This window comes from Epargyreus clarus, unplaced genomic scaffold, assembly GCF_041222505.1.
Source record: "Epargyreus clarus isolate Ecla_fem2 unplaced genomic scaffold, WU_Ecla_fem_2.2 ptg000018l, whole genome shotgun sequence".
NCBI lineage: Eukaryota > Metazoa > Arthropoda > Insecta > Lepidoptera > Hesperiidae > Epargyreus > Epargyreus clarus.
The window spans coordinates 6,265,167-6,282,136 of NW_027332226.1; the positions used below are offsets into that span (position 1 = coordinate 6,265,167).

Below are 16,970 nucleotides of genomic sequence, written 5' to 3' on the forward strand. Positions count from 1 at the left end.
GAATAAGTCCACGTATGCTATGATCGCAGATTTTCCTCAAACATTCCTTAAATGCAGTTACCAGTATGACTGGTCCCTGACTGGGCGTTTTATTCTACGCATATTCCCCTAACTCAACAAGCCACGTGAGTATGAAGTTGTTTAATAATTTTTAATATATTTTTTTTGTTTACTGCACCTAATTGTAAGTGACCACTACTGTGTCTAACGTCTACGACGGTCAATCACACTTCCCTGATAACGACAGTCAACAGCGCTCAAAGTCGAAGTCGGTCTCCGCATTTTTTTTATTATATCGTCACTAGAAAGACTAAAAGTTTAACAAAAGAGCTTCTTAGCGTGTTAGACTCTTAGCCTTTCCACTGACGATATATAGCACACGTGCATGCAGTCCAATGGTAAATGACTACTGCTGACCATGGAAATCCGTATTCGACTGCGTTTTATATTCATACTTGATCTCGGCTATAGATGTGTTGTTCCTGAAGATCAAGTTGTAGCGGCTATGAAAAGTATGTCTCCCTTAAACCCTTCAAATGAGAACACAACAGCGCTTAACACTGCTGTTATATGCCAGAATTGTGTGTGGTGGTGGTGCCACCGAAGTCAAACCACCAAGGGTTCTATCAACAGATAGCTCGACCTGATGTAAACGACCGAATTATCTGCCACCTACGACATGATGAGATTGTTTGCTTAATTCATTAGAACTAAGCCTTAAACAATTTTGAATATAATTAATTTATTTAAATAATTTTCCACGTTCACTTCTAATTTTCAGTGACTGTATGTAACTGTATGTAACATAATATGTGCCTTATCATACATGAATCAAAGTTTACACACCAAACAATCACGCCATACACACGTGTGTCATATTTGCGTAAATATTTTTTTACAAACTTATTGTCTTCTTCTTGTAACATTTAATTTTGGCATTTCTATTGCATCTTATAAGCTAAACAATAGAATGGTTAAACATTTTGACCTCTGAAACTCTTTGTGACCCGACAAAAAAACCGTTAGTATCCCAAATATCAGAAGCTTATTCTTACTACTATTTTCTATTCAGATGTTATATTTTTTCACACCTTTCGACCCGTAAATATTTTATTTTAAATAATATATTTTTAAAAAAGACGCTGTCTACTCACAGCCGGAGGCCGGAGAGCCGGAGTGTTCCGTCTCGTAGGTACCATAACACACAACAAGACTAATACACAAACACACACCCAGTACAGATATCTAAATTCATCGTTTAGATATCTGTATGGCCGGAGATGGAACCCGAAACCCTCCGTACGTCAGACCGGTGCTAACACTACCACGGGAGTATTAATAATATTTGTTTAAAAAAATATGTTTTTAAACGTACTAAACGCAGTAAAGATAAGAATAAAAATTAAGCTTAAACTAAAGAATTGTAACTACAGAATTGTATTTACATTAGAAAAACGGATTGGAATTATATGGATAATCATATTTTTTGGTTCTGCTATCCGATGCTGTGACAAGTTTAAAACATGAAGGTAATCAGTATGATAGTAAAATGAATGACAAAATTTTGCACAAAGACGAAAACGAAGTCAGTTAATAAAACGTTGTAAAAGAAGCGGTAACTGTCACTTGTACGTTTTTACCACCAAGAGTCGGCAATGTTTCCGTAGATAACAAAAAACTTTTCAATACCTATTATATTTTTTAAGCTTCATATTGAAAAAATTGCGTTACAGAAACATTTACGTCACATTTTTTGTACCCACGTGTACATCAGTTACTACATAAACAAATTAATAAAAATAATCAGGGGGGTTACTACCATCACTTAAAACAATATTATTTTAATCATACATTGAAATTTCGTACCACGTCCTCATTAAAGTAACATTGTTTTTATAACATTACATTAAGCAGTTTTGTATTATGTCGATCGAAATTATTCATCCTTTTTTTGCAGGAGATTTATTTTTTAAGGAAAATATGACAATATCAGTTGTTTTTATACAATGGATAAGCGAAAAATGAATAAGGGTTTAAGTTTACATCGATCGGCTAGAATAAAACAAAACTGCTTTAAGCAGGTCGTGGTACGAAACAAAATAATGTTGATACAATATTGAAATAAAACTTTCCTGAAATATGATGTTTTTTAAAGATGGTGGTACGTCCCCAGTTTATCAATGTATGACAATTTGCGCCTACAAGAAATTGTCATTCCTTTGGTAGGCAAACATTGTATAGGTTGATACGAATAACGAATGCGAGTCACATGCAGGATTAAAAAGAGAATGTTACTCTTTTAAGAAAATGGTATTTTTTACCAGTTCCGAAACAGTCTTCTAAAATGTTCAGCTGTATGTAATTTCAAAAATCTTTCTTAGTGCTCTACAAAGGAATAAGGAAAGGATGTATATAAGGAAATCCCTTGCAATATTTACGCTTAAAGTTACTGGTTTAAGGCGCCTATTGTCTATCAATCAATGTTAGGTTATATTGAAGTTATATTATATTGAATATTGTATTTACCTATATAATTTCTATTAGGTTACTTTAAAAAAACTTGACTTGGAGGTCAAGTAGATCATATTATATTTGAGAAATAGGTGTGTTTTCCTAGGATCGGGACTAAATAAAACATAGCAAGCATTGATAGTAGTTATAACTCGTGCTCTAAATCAAGGGGTCGGAGGTTCGAATCCCAAGCATGCTGTTTTTCCAAAAAAGTATATACATATTAGAAATTAATTATCACTTGCTTTAACAGTGCAGGAAAATATCGCACCGCTACACTCCTGAGAATTTATATTAGATTGATTTCTATTTTTTCCTCAAAATGCTAAACATAAATATAAGGGAATAACTAGAGTCCTTGATGTTTACTTAGTACGGGTGAAAATTCTGAGATCAACCTGACATTTCTAATTGCTATTCAAAATAAGTAGGTACGTGCGAACTCATCGCGCTAAAGCATACCAGCTTAGTATTTTACAATAGCAATTCACAGAGGAAACTAGGATTTACAGGAAACGCATTAGAAAACATGTGTCATAGTTTACAGATAGCATCGAACCGCCTTCGATCGCCGCAGTACCAAACAAGCGTCGGGCCGGGCCGGTCGCGTCACCCCGCTTCATACACGCGTACTTTCTACGTGAAAGTTAACCGAATTAAATAAACAGCCAGTGTTGTGATTCGATCTGTTGAAATGTAAGAGATTTTAATTTATGATATCGATACTACTAGAGCGACCGCCCTTATACGCGATCGATATTCCGCTGCGGCATTTCACGTGTTTTCTAGTTACGTTGGTTTTAGTGAAAGCAAAAAGATTGATTTTAATATGTAGACGACTTTATGTAATGATTATTTAAACACTATACCCAAATGTATACAAAAGAGAATAATTAAGTGCAGTATATTTTAGCTGTCATTGAAAACAATGGATTGTTGCCCCAATACTGGGCACGGCTTTTTCTAAATAGAAGTGTTTAGGTCAACATTATTTATTTAAATTGTATCTGTAATTAGTTCCAAACAGCTAGTTTAACAGCTTCATTGTAATTTTTATAAACTTATCCTACGCGTCATATAAACGTAAGGATTATTATCAGTTATTTCACAATTGTCTTTTCTTATCGTCTTAAATTTATTTAAGTATATTTTATTTTTACCTGAGATTGATTAGATAACAATGACATAATATCCTATCTTTACAAAATCAACATTGTATTTAAAAATATTATGAGTGCACTGATAAAAACGTTTAAAATAAACATTTTACACATAGTGCAAAGTAATCCACATTGTTACGATTCTAATTAAATATTGGCCCGTTTTTCTTAGAAGCATATATACGTATTTGGAGCAATCAACGTAGTAGGCAATTGGTGTCATGCATCATTTAATCAATCAGCACAATAACAGAAATTGAAAGAACAGCAACATTTAATTAAAACAGCTAACGAATGCAATAGGGGTCAAATAAAATAAATGAGCAGTAATTGTCTCTGCGCTTTTTCTGCTGCAAGTTTTCTACTCTTTATTATAAAAAGATACGATATTATATAAATGAAACGAAATCTTTGGAGTCTTAATAGAGTAACAATTTTAGTAGCGTTTCAACGGAATTCTTGGAAAAGCTAAGCATCTGTTATGACTACAGGTAGGAATCTAATCCTACCTGGGGTTGATTACAGAACTATTTTTTTTTCGTTCATATGTCACGCATGTGAGAAATTATACTTTTTATAGTATTACCTATTTTATAAATAAAAAAGAGTGTTTGCGTTAGTCAAGTACAGTAACGTAACGTATCATATATTTTTGAAAAATATATTTTCTGCATAACTTGCAATATTTTTTCTTAAACGCTCCTAAAGCTTAATTATTCGCAATTATTGTATTACTTGTAGACTAGAAGTGTGTTCTGTAGCTTTTTCATAGCTTCACCTAGAAAAGCGGCGCTAGGTTTTTGAAGTTCAAGAATCCTTCAAAGAATGCACTTTGAACAAAATATCCTTGATTTAGATTTTTTATATTTCAAGTGCATGCATAATATGTCATATTGTAAAAACGTTATTACCATAAAATTCTAATTAAACTCTCATTAGCGTTATTTCAAATACGAAAACATGCCAAATTACATATAAATATGTACCTACATCTGTTATACTAGTATCGTGCAGTAGAGCGGTTTATTTCGTTACATTAAATTTGCCGATAAAATTAAATCATATATGAACCGAATACAAAGTGTAATATTATGTAAGTAGGCAATTCGATCCAGTCAACAATAAAAATGAAAATCGTCACATTCGATTACTACAAACTATGAATTGACTTCTTTTTAGGTCAATTTTCTTTGCAGAAAATAATATTGATTTTACGATTGTAACTGTATTTGAAGTGGTTTATTTTGTGAGGTATTATGAGCAGTGATAGCCTAGTGGTTAAGAAACTCGACCTCTCGATCGAGGGATCCGAGGTTCAAACCTCTAATTTTTCAAAATTATGTGCGTATTAGAAATTAATTATCACTTGCTTAAACGGTAAAGAGAAACATCGTGAGAAAACCTGCATATCTGAGAGATTTAAAAAAAAGTATCTCAAGGGTATGTGAAATCTACCAATACGGTCTTGGCCAGCGCGGTGGACTATGGCCTAAGCCTTCTTATGTTGAGAAGGATTAGGAGACCCGTGCCCAGCAGTGGGACAATAATGGGTTGTTGATGATGATGATGATGATTTTGTTAGGATTGGATTTGGGTGAAGAGATTAAACATAAGGGCTATAAAACGGACATTGTTAAGAATTTCATAAAATATACTTACTTAAAAAATTTGAAAAGACAAGATGGTTAAAATCTTTTTGGAATCTGATAAAATAATTTAAAAACACCCGACTTCAATAATTTATGTGACGAGATATAATTAACGTAAAAAGCTTTCATACATATAAGTTGATTAGATCTCTCACAGAGTCGCACATATGAACAACAGAGTGTTATGTTCATAGCACTTCCTGAATGTATAATTGTATATATGGCGAAAACATAGGTAATCGACTACCTATAATTTAATAAGAAACGCAAGAAGAAGGGCTGCCATCAATATTTTAAATTTCAACATAAATAAAAATCATTGTTTAGCTATGGCTAGAACCCCTGTTTATGTAGAGTTGGTTACAGTTGCCCATTGGTCGCAGTGTTCATATTATCAGGTGGATTGTATGCTTGTTTGCTACTATAATCTTATGTATAATAGAAACAGTACCCTTATCATGAGTTTTTATTAAAAACGTAAAAACTTTTTACGTTTTTACAAATATTACTGTTTTGGTATTTGTTTACGTATTTGCCCATACAAATTCCAATCAGCGCCCCTAGCGGATTGTACCAGAAGTATAGTGTCAGTAACGTAACATTAAATGTTTAAATTGACAATGGCGCTTTATTTTTTGTCTGTCTTTTTTGCGAACATGTGAGGCAGACAAAAAGACTTGAGCACTTACTTTTTGTTACGTTTACTCAGTCTACTGAAGCAAACGGAACAGAATAATCGATTGAGTATACGTAACGTAAAATTGTGGGATATTTTGAAGACTGATGGTAAGGGTACAGTATAATAAGAGGTAACATTAAATGTTAGAAGAGCTTTAACTGCTATGACTAGGCGCTCTACTATACCGGTTGCTAGGTCAATGTTTATAAATAAACTATCGATGTCAGTGCCTTCAATATCAACCATATGTTAAAATATAAATCATTACATTAGTATGATAAAAGAATACATTACTTGTACGCGTTTGTTAAGGTATCTATATTAAATTAAAAGTATAAATTATTTCCTTAGACAAAACTAATCATTAATTTAAAATCTTATGAGCTTGGCAATAAAGCTTCGGCTGTTTTCTTTTTAATTTAATTATTAGTATGCCGCATATTAATAATATTAATTCGAAAGAAGATCGTGTCCTTTACTGAAATCTGTTTTTTTTTGGTCGCGTTAATTTATGTTAATTTTCAGATTTTCACCGAATTTCCAATGCCGCTTAAGCTTCACGTATTTATCACTTTAGAAAAGGCTCAAAAGTGATAGAACACCTCATGTTTACTATTCGATGTTCAGAAACAGCACTAACAGAATTACAACCCATTTTTTAAACGCTGTATGTAATACTTCATTCAATACTGATACAGAATTGGGAGATTTGATGAATTTTCATTATCGGGTGACTGTATAGAAGAATACATTAGAAATGAATTAGTTGAATTATGTTGAAAATATTAACAAAAATCGGCGGGAACATAGTTGCCAATCTATTGATATAGCATGTACCATTCTACATGCTATAATATACATACTTATATTTAATTATAATAAGACAAGTAAAGCATAAGTGGGGTTATGAGCTCCTCGCTAGAACAAATTATTTTCGCTACTTATATAATAACTAAATACGCATAATTTAATATCATTATGCATAATAATTTGTTTTTATCTATCTAATGTGTTAGATAGGACTTGGTTACTATAAATAATAGGTATATCTACATAGATAAGTGTACGAAACGACGTTTTACTTTGAAAATACAATTTATGCTGTGAATTCTACATAACAATAACATTAAATTAATTTCTTACATTTTTTGCGTTATTAATATGAATTGGAAATATATGCAATTAGACAAGAAATTAACCATAATAAAATTCATATAAACAATTAAAACGATATGATCTACGTTTTTTTTTCCCGCCTATAATATAATATAGGAGTAGCCGACGAGCATACAGACCACCTGATGGTAAGTGGCTACTGTCGCCCATGGACATCTGTAATCAACCCCAGATAGGATTAGACATTCCTGTTTGCGGTCGGCCGCAGGTGCGCCGCTACCCCTGAGGACTGAGCTGGAATACCTCGGAAAAATATGTCTCCCTTACCACACCCTTCAAACCAGAAAACAGCAGCGCTTAACACTGCTGTTTTCTGGTTTGAAGGGAGAAACAGATTTGGCGATGGTGCAGCCGGAGTCGAACCACAAAGGATTCTTCAAAAAGCCGACATGATAAAAGATTATTTAGTATAGTCTGATTCATAATTATTTGTTCGGTTGTAATGTTGTTAAATTGTGTATATTTGTTAAATTTTCGTTTTTTGTTGAGTTTGTTACAGTTTTTGTTTCTTGTTAATTTTGACAGTGACATTTCTTTGTTTACATTTTGGACACCTAATTATGAATCAGACTATAGTAAAGTTAGCATTGTACTTCACCTTGATTTAGTCGACACACATACGCTATCATAACAGACACTGATAAGAGTATGGTTGAGCATATGTTCATAATAATATTAACTACGTGTCTAATTCCTTGTATCGTAAACGCAAAATAAAATAAGGATATTTCGTAAATAAACGAATTTATATTTACATAAAAACTTTATGTAGAACATTTTTAAAATACCTATTTCTATCTAATAACAGCAGTGTTTACCGGTGTTGTATTTGGCTTTCCTGAACGGTTTACCTTACTATAATCCTATATAAGGTTAATGCTTACTGTCCATGGGCAGCAGTTTCCATCAGGGGCCTACCACCATCTTTTAAAAACCATCATAGTTCAGGAAACTTTTATTTCATTATTGCAACATTATTTTGTTTCGTACCACAACCTCCTTAAGACAGTAAAACATTCCGTCATACGCAGTTGAACAAACTTAAACCCTTATTCATTTTTCGCTTATCCATTGTATAGAACCAACTGATTGACATATTTTGCTTAAAAAGTTAAATTTTCTGCATAAAAACAATGAATAATTTCGCCCGAAATAATACAAAACTGCTTATTGTGATGTTCTAAAAACAATCTTACTTTAACGCGGTCGTACCAAACGAGGTACGAAATTTTAATGTATGATTGAAATAATATTGTTTTAAGAGATGGTAGTAACCCCCCTGGTGGAACGCATGCTCATTTGTTACTTCTATAATAAAAAAAAAAGAAACTGTCTGGTCGTCACAATTGAAACAAAAATGTATACATAACCTTCATAATTTTCACGGGAACAATGTGTGTATGTTAGTAGCTTCCACTGCTAACTTTGAACAAAATCCCCCATGCTATGCACTTTGTTCTATAAATATAATACTGTTATGTTGCGACTCCGTCTATCGGTATCAACATCTGTTTTCCATTGATTGGCTAAGTGAGAGTCGGACTCGCACATGGAGTGTTCCGTATGAGCTCCCTTTTACTTTAAGTTTTAGTATTTGTTATAGTGGCCATATTAATAATCTGAAAATTAAAGTTTATACTATTACAATTTAGGAGATAGAGCACTATGACGGAAAGACAAGGGTTCCATTTGTTTACGGGCCCTTAATATCTGTAGATGTTACAAGTTAAAACAAAAACTTATGCAATTTGTTAAGTGATCCGCTTACTATTTTTACAGATTATGTATCAAAAAGTTAAGCCCAATACAGTCTAGGACTAGACCCGTATCCAGTAATGAATCAGAATTGAGTTAATCCTTACTATCCTTACTAATATTATAAATCCGAAAGTAACTCTGTCTGTCTGTCTGATTGTCTCTTCTTCACGGCTAAACCACTGAACCGATTTTAATGAAATTTTGTACAAGGATAGTCTGAGACCTGAGAACGGATATAGGATAGTTTTTATCCCGGAAATCCCACGGGAACTAGGGATGGCGATCTAAGATTTATTAATCGGAGAATCGATTTTTTGGACCAAAAATTCGATTATTTTAATCGATATTAGTAAGGACTGAATCGTAAACTATGCATTTGATCAAGTGATGATCTTTAGCAAAGTTGTTGTTCATGAGCCCACGAAGGTTCCAGAGTTAGTACGACCAATTTTCGCCAAACGGTGCCACTGTCGTTCCAATGAAGGTACGAATTTTCAGTTTTATGTATGTTAGTATGTCATATTAATTCTTTAAAATGCGGGCGAAGCCGCGGGCATCACTAGTTACTAATAAGCGTACAGCGTACCTACTAGCACAACTCTGTATGTAATTGACATGATTTACGGAGGATTAATGTCCCACTTACAATATTTAAAAGCTAATTAGTAATTATTTATTGAAGATAAAAGACAACGTTGTTTAAACATTTCTTTATTTACAGATTGATACCGATTGGAGCATGGAATAGAACAAGTTATAAATGATCGAGAAAATTCTACCATATCTTATTAATGGAGTAGAAATTTCCTAATTAGATGCCAATGAGTTACTAATAGTTTAGAGCTCGTTACAAAAGATTACAAAACGAAAGGATATACAAGATGACGCCAGGAGTAGCAGATGACTCCTGTATGGGACTCGGTAACAACAACGTTTTACCTCTTATGACAAGGAAAACAGTACATTTGGAGTTCAATAATATAACCTGTTCCGTAAACACGTTCAGCATCAACAAACTACGGTTTGGTAAGTACTTATCAATTTTTTATCTTATAATTATAAGAGAAGATTACGCTTTCTACACTCTTTTTGAAGATAATATAACTTATGGTGGAGCTGTGTCCCGTTGGAAGGGTGTATAGATTTTTTATAATATAGGAGTAGCAGATAAGCATGCAGTCCACCTGATGGTAGGTGGCTACTGCCGCTCATGAACATCTGTAATCAACCCCGGATAAAATTAGATTCCTAACTGAGGTTGCCCACAGATGCGTGGGTACCCCTGAGGATCAAGTTTGAACGCTTCGGATAAGTATGTCTCCGGTTCGGTATGGTAAGGGAGATCTGTGGTTGATTACAAATGTCACCGTCAGGATTTTAACATCAGGTGAACTGTACTACTCGTTTGCTATTTTAATATTATAAATAATCATGAATTCTAGACTGCACACCGCATATTAGTAACGCTTATTGCCGCTTCCGTTTACCTCGCAGCATTAAATTACATACAAAATGCTTTCACTAAGAGAGAATGAACTTTGCGTTTAAACTTTTTTACTTATCTGGCCCGTTACTTATACGTTGGCGGAAGCTCAACTTTGCAGAGCTTTTTTCGTCGGCTTATTTTGTGGGCGTCATTTTTATTAAAATCCTTAAAGTACCGCAAGTTTAGAAATGTTTGCAATACCTACTCCACACTTATATGATTCCCTTTACCGTATTATGAGCTACGTCTGCTTGGTCGGGTATCGAACCCGGATATTTTTACGTATCAGACCGGTCACACAGGTCAATTGATTGCAAAATCGATTGTTGCTAAGTAGCGATAACCTGGTGATTAGAATTTTGGGTTCAAATTACATAATAAAGATATATGCTTATGTAATCAGGAAGCGCGGTCCGAATGATGTTAAGTGGTTTATATATATTTTTTTATAATAAAAGAGTAGCTGACGAGCATGCAGTCCACCTGATGGTAAGTGGCTACTACCGCCCATGGACATCTGTAATCAACCCCAGATAGGATTAGACATACCTACCTGAGGTCGACCACAGATGCGCCGCTATCCCTGAGGACTAAGCTGGAACGCCTCGGAAAAGTCTGTCTCCCTTACCACACCCTTCAAACCCGGAACACAGCAGCGCCTAACACTGCTGTTATTATACCTATATTATATATATTAACCACAAATATTTTTTATATTGTATTTACTGTAATTTAAAGGAGTGGTTTTTTTTTAATAATAATTACTAGTGTTCAATATTTCGGACTGGCTGAAATACTAATATGAATAAGGTGTTAAATTTCAAATTTGTAAATTGACGTTTCTGCTATAATACACATAAATCAGTCAGTATTACTCGGATCACGGGAAGGTATATTATTATTATTTATTACGGAGGGTCTCTGGAGAACCTATTCGGAGGACGCGAGTGTGTGTAATGCATCACAGTCGACCGGTCGCCAAGGGAAGTAGAGGGCACCACTCATCAGTTTTTATATTCTTTTACACTGCACTATTATCACTAGCGCACAAGGATACAAAATTATCATTCGGAAATAAACCAGCGACCTGAAATCCATACAACCAATCAAACTTTATTTGTATCCACGTTTCACTAATAATTGAAATTATGTTAGAAGATTCTATTATAGTTATTACGTTCGACATTTCCAGACACTTTTAACTCCTAATGAAGTTATAACTTGCTAAAATTTATGAATCAAGAGTGCAATTTTTATCTTACTGATTTTGTCGTATGATTATTATTATTATAGTTTATTTATGCGTTGTTATGACCAATTTATTATAATTATCATACTTAAATATTGTCATATTATATACAGAACATAATCAATAAAATACGCCGTTAAAAATTACATATGTGGTAGGCACAACGAGTGAACCCTTAACAGAGTGGGAAATTAACTGAATTTTTTTTTTCTATATCCCGATTGGACACGGGTCTCTCCTTACAATCTAGCGGTTTTTTTATAATATAGAAGTTACAGACGAGCATGCTGTCAAGATGATGCCAACTGCCGCCCATGGACACCTGTAATCAACCCCAGATAAGATAAGATTTCTAACTGGGGTCGTCTATTAAGGAGAAGCCAGAAGCATACTCCGCTACAATGGGGATCATTATTAAAAATTACAGGCGGGTAAATGACCTACAAGCCTTGGATGATTCCAACCCGCCCACGAGGCATCCGAGGTTAAACCACCAGTGATAACAACCGGGACCAACGTACCCTTTGGAAAGCGGAAGCGCGCTTGAAATTTAGCAACTTGCGATCACCCATCCAAAGTACAAACTCCCTACGTTGCTAAATTTTCTAGTTCGTTTAAAACAAGCCGCGTATTTAAGACAATAACAATTAGGTTATACCTATAATCTTATATATATAAAATTCTCGTGTCACAATGTTAGTTACCGTACTCCGAAACGGCTTTGCCGATTTTCATCAAATTTTATATGCATATTCAGGAGGTCTGAGAATCGGCTGCTATCCGTTTTTCATACCCCTGAGTGATAAGGGTTGTTCACGCTAAACATTTTTTTATTTACATGGCAACACAACGTTTGCCGGATCAGCTAGTATACCTATAATAATTTCAAACATTAGGTAAACTTATTAACGATATAAAAATAATATCATAAACTAAAAATCAGGGGGCCTACCACCGTCTTTTAAAAACCATCATAGTTCAGAAAAGTTTTATTTCCTCCTGAAAACAGTAAAATATTCCGTCAAACACAGGTGGACAAACTTAAACCCTTATTAATTTTTCGCTTACCCATTGTATAAAACCAACTGAAATGTTATATTTTGACCAAATGAAACTGTTATATTTTGCTTAAAAAGTAAAATTTCCTGCAAAAAAAGTAAAAGTATGATTAAAATAATATTGTGTTAAGAGATGGTAGTAACCTCCCAGTAAATATAGTTTTAAAAATATGTCGTAAGTGCGCCTTATCGCTTTTTAAATAATTATTTATCGCAACTATGTTTGTAATGTAACTTTAGCTTCGATTACTGATTGTGTTATTCCTCAACAAAATTATAACGAATTATGTTATCTATGGAAAATTAGGAATAGTATCGAAATGTACGTAGTAGTATATTACTCAATCATAATAATTATAATCTATACAAAGACTGAAAAAAAAGTTTCAGTAATTTTTGGTAAAATTATTTCTAAGTATTACTCCTTAAAGATTTACGAATTTATAGAATTTATTAACATTTTCCTTTGTGAATAGAAGTAATCAAAGAGCATATTATCCATTTAGTAAATGACCACTGCCTCCCATCGATATTTGTAATCCATCCTAGATGGAATTTATGTCCTAGCTGACATTGGCAATTGATGCCTGACTTACTTTGAAGGCTACGTATAGTTAGGTAATGTGTCCCTGTAGTCCCGGGAATAGAATAGGGCTACGGTATCCCCTGCCTGTCGTAAGACGCAACTAAAAAGGGCTTCCGGAGTGGCGGGCGGCAAGGAGCTCGAACCGTCCAGCAAGCAACCCTGGGAAGGACGACGGTATGTGAGGTTGTATACCGTCGTGAACACCAGATGGTGTGGGAGGAGCGAAAACTGCTCCCCCAGGGTAGAGCCCGATCGGGGCATCGCGCTTGGAGGACTCCGGTTGCGTTCCGTCCGAGATCTCGGAGATTCTCCAACAAGCGTTGAGGACGGCCACCGGGGGGTTTTTAATGCGGTAAAAATCCCACATAACCCAGCGTCGCTCCCACTTCGTCGGGTACCTTTTGAAGGTTTCCCCCTCGTAATGAAAAAAAAATGTGTCACGGTTAGGTGTGTATACCACGCCTTTTGAACCAAAACACGTCAACTCTTGACACTGTTGTTTCTAGGCAGAAATATGTTTGACGATGGTGCCTCCGGAGTCGAACTGTGTATCGTTCTACCGCCTTTAAATAATACATTACCTTATTATTAAAACCTATCGCAATTAAAATATCAACTGGGACTTTTAATATCCATACATATACAGCTAGTAAATATTTTGAAAACAATCACAATGTCTTAAATATAACTAACTATAAAGTGAAGTATGTATATTTCACTGCCATAATTAAGACGAATCCAACGACACCTCATACGTTAAAATCCGTCCCGCCGTTTGGTCTGTAAAAAAACTAGATTTGTAGAATTCATTAGTAAATAATGATATAACAAAATACAAACATCATCTAGGCGTGTCTGTGCGTCATTGCATTTCTTTATATTAAACCTGATTTCTGTGCATTAATATATATTATTTTTAGAACTAAATAATAACAATGAAAATACGTATTAAAATCAAAATAGATGTATCATTTCCTGTGTAGATTAAGTGCAATCTCGTCTAGGAATCTAATATAATACCTGCAACAAAAACTTGATATGCAGAACTGAATTAATTATGAAATATAGTACAAAAATACAATTTACATACAAATACATTAATTTAGTACATACATATCAAAATATTAATCACTGTATATTATATTGCTTGTTTATAAACTATTTTTATTTTTATTTATGATCTTCTGAGAATATATTCTTCTGAGATGAAACCTATTTACCCAACAGTGTCCCAGAGATATCTTATTGTTTTGTGAAAACCATGGACAAATTAACATAAAAGTTACACGTGAACAATGCTACAAAATTATTCATTGCATTTGTAAATTGATAATCTTAAGTTGCACAAGTTAAAATAAATATAGTTTAAAAAACTAAAAAACACGCTTTTATGTTAAAATCAACTAAAAAGCAAAAAATTATCTTCAATCTAGGAATCAATTAAGGAACAGTAAATAGTATCATTGTGGAAAAAGTGTGGGGTGCTCCATTTATCAGGTTCGAAAAGCGCCCCACACTTTTTCCACAATTATACTATTTACTGTTCCTTAATTGATTCCTAGATTGAAGATTATTTTTTGCTTTTTAGTTGATTTTAACATAAAAGCGTGTTTTTTAGTTTTTTAAACTATATTTATTTTATTATTTTTAGTATTTGTTGTTATAGCGACCACCATCATGCATCGTTTGTAAAAAAATCAAGTGTCTATCTATTACGGTTTAAGAGATAAAGCCCTGTGACTCACGAACAGACAGCGGAGGGTTTCGTTTTATCCTTTGAGTACGGAATCCTAAAAATCATTCTACAAGATGGCATTATAGATATGTTTCAGTACATTTGAGTTATAGGGAAATAATATTATTATTTTCCAAAGCTCAAAATCAATCTAGTAACTTTGCCTGAACGCTCCATAAGGCGCTTTCTCTCGCCTCGAAAATCGTTAATCCTGAGGATATTGATAAGGACAATGGTACAAAATTATTAAAATCGTGTATTGTCATCGGTCCTCAATAAATCTGCAAAGTTTGAACAAAATCTGGCCGTTTAAAGTGGGTCAAAATCGCGCCCAAAGAAGTCGGTTACAAACAAACATACAAACAAACATACAGGTGAAGCTAATAAAAAGCTTGTAAAAACGAAATAATTAAGGTACCTAAATTAAATAAAAAATCCGAATAAAAACGTGTATTTAATTAAACAATGAAAAGAGATATGGTGCATAACCATATCTCTTTTGATATTGGACTAAAGTTTTATTTTAGCCGAAGTCCCAAAACTAAATCCAAAAAAAATTACATCATGTACTAAAACATAATACAAAAAGTATTTATTTAACATTAGTATGATGATCATGGTCTGTCAAAAATATAGGTAATTGATTTGTGATGATTCATGGAATTTATTTAGATCACGCGCCTCAGGCACGGAAGGATAAATCTAATATTACCCACAAGTACAGCAGTGACATTGTACAGTAAAGGTCTTAAGAACTTCGTGATAGGGTTAAGAAATTTAATTAAAATACAACAATAAAGATTAATCAACGATACATTCCTACCTATTTTATTTACCAATAACTTTTGATTTATCTTTTATATCTTTTAGATAATTGAGGAAAAGCTACAATGTTTGATACAATTGAAAATAGGTTAAATAAAGTTTAGATAAATTTATGACAAATCGATTTTGTTTCCGTGTAATAATAGTGAATATCAAATACTTGTTACATGCATTAATTATTTTTCAAGGTAAATTTATTGTACCTCGAAAATGCAGGTGTGTATGCAATACAAAATATGTAAACGATTGAATTATTATCTTCAATTAAATTACGAAATCACGTATTTTTAAAGTCGAGAAACCCGACTGAATAAATAAGTTGCATTTATGCCGCGATTAAAAAAATAAAGACGCTTTTTGGAATTTTTCAATATTTGATGTATCTAGTGTCACTCGTACCAAGACGAGTCGTATCATATCTTACTTTAAATTTGTCAAACCATATAAGCTGTAGAGCGTGCAAAAAAATACACATATGTACGAGTATGTCGTAAATACCTAAATAGCTAAGGTCGAGACGAACGAGACAGTTTTTTAGTCGGTACAGGCCATGCCTGACATAAAGGATCCCAAACACCTTGACCCCATAATAGGTAATTATGTTTTTCCTCTCAGAAAAACATACAAAAATACGCATATACTTATAGAAAATATATTACTGTCCTTCTGTAAAATCAGATAACTAACAACTCTACCAAGTCATCACAAATAGATATTGTACCATTCACGACTTATTACCAAATGCTAATTACCAAATGGAATTATTACCAATTGGTATATAGGTAAAAAAACCATTTTTATTTCCACTTCAGAGTGAATTTGCATATAAAGGATGTATGGAATGTGTCGCACAAATTATTAAAATAATAGCCCTATTTCACTAGCTATCCAAAATGGCATAAAACTTTTATCTACATCGACAATCACAACAATAACACAGTTTAAAGTGTTAACTAAGATAATGTGCTTTACCTGTAGCGAACAGTAAGATTCTAGTGCAGTATGCGAATCCGAAAATTACTGATGTTCTGAGTAGTTGTTTCTAGCTAATAACTTTTTTATTTAAAAAAATACCGTAATATTTCGTAGCACTTTGGA

General features: G+C 33.5%; 1 protein-coding gene across 2 annotated transcripts in view; it reads left to right on the top strand.

The window, feature by feature from the left end:
- LOC140749577 (ATP-binding cassette sub-family G member 1) overlaps positions 1 to 16,970 on the top strand; it is a 58,494-nt gene continuing 41,524 nt past the window's right edge. The window contains exons 1-2 of one of the 2 annotated variants that reach the window (XM_073082681.1): positions 1 to 125; positions 9,655 to 9,959. In XM_073082681.1, the coding sequence (XP_072938782.1) occupies positions 9,815 to 9,959 (145 nt within the window). In that variant the 5' untranslated portion in view covers positions 1 to 125; positions 9,655 to 9,814. Of the gene's footprint in view, positions 126 to 3,091; positions 3,208 to 9,654; positions 9,960 to 16,970 lie in introns of those variants that run through there. The other variant, XM_073082680.1, reaches the window with a different exon arrangement.